General features: G+C 39.1%; 1 protein-coding gene across 1 annotated transcript in view; it reads right to left on the bottom strand.

Moving 5' to 3' along the window:
- Positions 1–504: 504 nt before the first annotated feature.
- The window catches only part of LOC131693634 (huntingtin), a 70,585-nt gene continuing 65,089 nt past the window's right edge, over positions 505–6,000 (bottom strand). The window contains exon 11 of the mRNA XM_058981608.1: positions 505–589. Coding sequence (XP_058837591.1) covers positions 505–589 — 85 coding nt within the window. The remainder of the gene's footprint in view (positions 590–6,000) is intronic.

The following is a 6,000-nucleotide window of genomic DNA, read 5'->3' as shown; positions in this document are numbered from 1 at the left end:
TTGCTGGACTTCTGCAAAAAAAATTATGTCTACGTTTACCAAAATTGTTCTCCACTATGGAGAAATATAGCATAATTAATGTATACTGTTCCATCTGCATACAGTACTGGCACGTTGAAATCTTATCTAGATACGTACATAATGTGTTTTGAGGACTGATTGCATCTCATATTTGATCCTATTGCAGACTCAGATTACAAGCAATAAGATGAGCCACCAGAATTTTCAAGACACGAACACGGTTGAAAATATCCGGGAAAAAAATTTATCAGGTTATAAACGGTAACGAACCCACTTCTTATTCATTGGATGCTTGCAATGAACTTATCGGTGTGTAAGCTATTGAACGTTATCAGTACAGAATTTCGTGTATGATGGAACTGTAACGTAACGTATAACTTCCGAAAGCTGAGTGATGGTGTGAAGAGGAGCATATGATTAGAGGAAATACTTTCATGTTAATTTTTCCGCCGAAATTAATATAATTACTCTAAACATAGCATATTACGAAGCCTTACGATGGTGCGGTGCTTTCCATGGACTGCAGCCGAGAGGCCCGATCGGTTTCGATTCTTGAGTGTTAATGAACCTGTAAATGGTAATGATCAAGTGGTTTTACGGTTTCAATGCCCCGACTGATAAAATGGCCAAAAAGAGGTTTTCTGTTTCACTAAGCGATAATTTTTGAAGTCACGATTTTAGTTTGTTTTTTTGAGGGTTCAAATGTTCGTAAATATTTTTTTTTACCATCAAGATCACAATTTTATAAACGTCAATGTTAGAGGTTCAGGATCTATGAAGCGTGTATCTCATGGTCAAACAATTCTGATGAATAATCGTCCTAGTAGCAATCAGGTGTTGAAAATACACTAACAACTTTGTTGAAGACATGAAAACTCTCATTCATGATCCATTTCCATTGAGAGCCCTTCAGTCAAATTTCAGAAATTTTTGCGTTGCATAATTTATGAAAGGTAGCAATTTGGGATAGTTATCTTTTCAAATAAATTTAGTTAGATGTCTTCAGTAATGTTGTTGATAATACAGTGACCTACAACTTTGTTGAAAACATTCGCATTCAGAGAGCCTCCTAATCTTTCTTCAGGTCTCAGAAACGACGTTTGGATGTGCGGGATATCATTCTTTGCCTAATAAGAGCCCGGTTATAACGCTAAAATTAGGTTATTAAATGGGGTGATTTTCTTGAAGTTTCTGAAGCTTATAGGGCTTTGCTAAAGTTTATGGAACAGTTGAAGTTTATAGATATTCTATCAAGCTCGAAGAAATTTCATTAAATGTACTGAAAATCTTTGCAAGGCAATCTAGAAACTTGTCAAAAGTCCTCAAAACACTTTAGACTTTTCTGAAGGTTGAACTGTTTTTACATAGTTCGAGCTTATCTGAAGTTATTAGACTTCCAAGATATTTGTACACCCTGCTATCCTGCAAATTTTGAGTTTTTCAATATTCGGTAGAATTCTTTGAAATTTGGTTAACTTTCTTGAAGTATAGATTGTTTCGTCTGATTTTTCAGAACGACTCTGAAGTTTTTGGAAATAATCCCATTATCATATAATTTCTCTGAAGTTTGATTTTGTTATCATAAGATTTGCTTAACCCATTCATGCCCATGTTGTTTGTGGACAACAACGTTTTTAAACAACTGTAACTTTTGATTGAGACGAGATTTGCTCACAAAAACAAGTAAGGCTCATTAATGTGATTATTGCCTTTAATTTGAGTATTGACAGTGACAAGGATCAGCTCTAGAACTGAACTTATTGCAATTAGTCTGATTGGATTCCGATGGAGCAGTGCTGCCAGTGACAGATTACGTTGACGACGGAAAATGATTTTTTTCATATATCTTCGTTATGGTGCAATATTATTGAAAACTGATAAAACTTATCAATTAAGACTGTCGTTGGCTACGTTTTCCACGTAATTAGACTATTGTAATTATTCTAGGAGAATTGTATTGAGCATTAGAAGGTAAAAAATGACCAGCTTCTAACACTGCCATGGAAGCACCTATCTTTATGAAAATAGGCTTTTCGTGTTTCTTGACCCAACCGTTTTCAAGGAAAAATAGTTTTGAGTCCCTACATGCACTAGAAAAAAGTTGGGCATGAAAGGGTTAAAGTTCGAAGGACTTTATCACTATTCGAAGATCATCGTTGAAATTTGTAGGGAAATTTTAAGTCATAAGATGTGTCTGAAGTGAATAGCAATTCTTAAAATATTTCATGATATTCCCTGCTTTCGTAAGACTTTTTGAAGCTTGGAGGATAATACTGAAGCTCGTACAATATTCCTGAAGTTCACGGAATCCCTCTTAAGTAGATAGGAACTGAAGAAATCCCCTGAAGTTCATTTGAGGTTCTAATGGCTTGTTAGATATGCCGAAGACTTGTTGAACTTCCCCAACATTCTCAAGACTTCATCCAAAGTCAAAAGGCTTTTTGATTTGTTTTGTTTTAATATTGTAGAAATTCAACAAGACTACAGTATGTCTAGCAAGCTACGAGAACCTCGTACACACTTTGGCATTTGTTCAATTTCTATAAACTTCAGAGAGTTTCTGTAAACCGAAATTTCCCGGAAGGTCGAAAGTCTTTTTGAACCGGTTTCCGAAGTCCGGAGAACATTCCTGAAGCTTGTAGAATATTGTCGAAGTTCGCAAAAATTTTGAGCTGTTGATAGAAAGTGAAATCCCCTGAATTTTGAACGAGGTTCTAACACCTTATGAGACATGCTGGAAACTTGTATAGCTTCGACTACATTCTCAAGACTTCCCTAAAGGCTTAAAGGCTTTTAAAAAAAAATTGAAACCCGGAGAACAATCCTGAAGTTTGCAGAGTATTCCTGAAGTTCACGAAAGCTCTCTGCAGTCCCCAAAGTTCGTACGAGTTTCTGATAGCTTGTGAAATATATAAAAAAAAACTCTTTTTGAAGTTCAGAGAACCTGGCTGAAGCTGCCATATATCGCTGAAGTAAATACGATATACTTTCCCTAAAGCTTGTACCACCTTTCCAATATTCGTTAGAGCTCTTCTAAATTTCTTGAAGCGCGGATTGAGTTCGCAGAAATACCCATAAAGTTTCTAGACACAAATTAAGTTTCATAGCACTTCTCTAAAACTTGTAATTAGCTTTCAAAGAATTCCCTCGAAGTTTCATGGACCAAACTTCACAAAGACTAAGTTTCTATGATTGTCCCTTGATGGTTTTCGACACTTCGATGAAGTTCAGAAAACATTCTTGAAGTTCGTAGAACTCCTCTTAATATGGTAGAATATTCGTGAAGTTCGTAAAAATTATCTGTAGTTCAGCCTTATAGATGATGTAATTTCCAGAAATCCACGCATTTTTTTTTTGATCCATAGGACAACCTGAAGGTCAGAAGATTTTTATGAAGTTCGAAGAAATTTTCTTTGGTTTCCAGAAATACTTCACAGCATTAAAAAAAATTGGAAATTTGTACGACATGCTTGAGTTTCTCTGCAAGTTCTTAGGACCTCTCCGAAACCCTTAGAATATTTCTGAAATTCCCAGTTCTACCAAGTTCGTTTCTTGATTTTTCTGTGACTCTTCGAAGGTTGCAGTACTTTACTGAGCCTCGTAGGACGTCCATAAAGTATTCGTGACTCGCCTAATGTCAGTCAGAAATGCCTGAAGAGACTATACAGCCTTCGAAATTGACTAGCTCTGTGTGCAACAGAAAGATGTTCTCTGAACCATTAAGAACAGTATTTCATCCAGTACCCGACCTTCCCGTTAACGGCGAGCGATAGCCCGCGGGTTCCTCAGCCACTCGACTACATCCTAGATCAAACAGGCTACAGAATTGTGTCAACTTTCTCTACTATCTCTGGCGGGAGCATGCGGAAATGGAAGCGGGAATATCTTAAATTTATATGTTTCATTTTATCGTTCCATGACGGAAAACACCAAAACCGGAGGGAAAAAAATCTCGGCATATCCAGTTTCATTGGTTTTTGTTGGTTTAGGCTCCGCCGGCACAGCTTTCCGATACGATACGAACAAAAACCGCACCCCGTGGGACCAGGCGCTTTGCATTTCAAGGCTTTCTATGTTCTGTTTTTCTCACATTTATTGTCATCCATTGTTTAGTGGTTTTGAAATGGGAAAATCGATTTCGAATTGTGCAGGCGCTCGGATCATAATGCAATCGTGGTAGGCTTAGGACTTTATCCAATTGATATAAAGCGAACAGTTTCGAGGCGTCATTCGGTATCAGCTTTGTTTGAATCAATGAAATTCAATATTGTTTGAATTTGCGTGGATCTTTGTCACCGTGGCGTGGTAAAAATCCAAATATTTTCAATTAATCACACCGCTCTGTGTATTATTCAACGCACGTTTTTTATTCATTTAAAATTATTTTTGTGTCCTCGAAATGCCATGAATTATTCAGTCTGTTTCAACGAGCAACGATTTCCGGTGTCCCACCTGGCACGGTCACACTTACAGACGGCAACTTTCTATAGAACTCAAACCCCGGCAGTGTGGCGAGCTTTACGAAAACAAACCGTGAATTCTTTTTTTTTTTTCACACGAATCACAACACTGCTGTCCGTGCACGGTCGCCATATCGCGCGCACTGGCTTGATTCAATAACCAAAATCAGTATTGACTCAACACCATATTTTGCAGCTTTACCCCCTACCACTCTTCCCACCCACGGGATCGTTTGACTGGCGGGTTGACTGTACGCGACTTGGCAGCACACAGTTTTTTTGTTACCTTCTCTTATTCATTTCCAGGAAAACATTATCACGCTTCCTTCCACGTGTGTAAAACCACCGTCATTTGGTGTGAAACTCGCTGTATATGCGGATGACGGTGACTGACTAAAAGTCCCGAAGGCATGAGATTTTTTTTTTCTTGTCACACCTTACCCCTTCCGGAAGGGTCCAAGGGGGAAGGTGTAGTAGCCGGAGAGCGCGCAGCAAACACAACATATGAAAATGTTATTTTTATTGGAAAGTGTGGGAGACTGAGTGTCAACACAGCAAACTATGCGGTGTTCTCGCGAAGACAGGGTGAACGTGAGCTTTCAGCTGCAGGAATCGCCAGTTTGGTGAGGTAATGTGGGAAATCAGCGATTTTCGGTAAATGCAATACGAGCGGCTATATAAATGTTAACGAGTTTCGCGTACACACACACATTTCGTTAACGATGCTGATTGATATTCGTGAGCGTGGGTTTGAGTTGGGCCCAGAAAAAAAGAACACAACCGAATGCGAGATCAAATTGAGTAGATGGGAAAAAGTTGACAGAATTGAATGGGGGAGGGGTAGAAAAAATAAGATCTACAACCTTGAATAAGCTGTTCAATTTGACATAAAAATGACGGAATTGATAGCACTCGTTCTGGGGGAAAAAAGCATTGGCGAAACATTTGTACGTGAGAATATGCGGATAGTATCCGGATGGGAAACAACATTCCGGCCCCCTGCGAAAAGCTAGTCAAGCTGGCAATGTGAGGAATTTTCGAAGCAGCGCTAGTGGTGATAGCTTAATTTCTCCCAGAAAGGAATTCCTTCGTTCTAACCCACGTTGTATCGATGGATGCCTCCTACTCTGCGCGCCCGGGGAAATGTGAGAAATTCCTTTGCACGAAATGTTATGGTTGTTTCAGTATCCCCTGCAGTGCTGCAACAGATGATGCGAAAATGCTTTGTTTAGCTGATTTTACACACTTTTGTGTTGGACTACACGAACAGTCGAAATGGGCAGGAAAAACACATTGCACTGTAAAGTGCGGAGACTACGGCAGATGTGGCACTTCGGAGCTGTGCGCAGTCTGCTCTTAATTGAGGCAGTAACTTGGATTCCTGTTGACAGGGGGACTATAGCATAGTGATGTGACCACTAGGTGTACGGCGGAAATCGTAATAAGAGGAATATCGGCTTGTCTGTGATGGCGCCCTAACATGGGGAAAGTTCAACGAAAGCAACATCCTTTTCATCTC

Source organism: Topomyia yanbarensis, chromosome 1 (assembly GCF_030247195.1).
Source record: "Topomyia yanbarensis strain Yona2022 chromosome 1, ASM3024719v1, whole genome shotgun sequence".
NCBI classification, from domain to species: Eukaryota; Metazoa; Arthropoda; class Insecta; order Diptera; family Culicidae; genus Topomyia; species Topomyia yanbarensis.
This window is presented reverse-complemented; position numbering and strand designations above follow the sequence as displayed.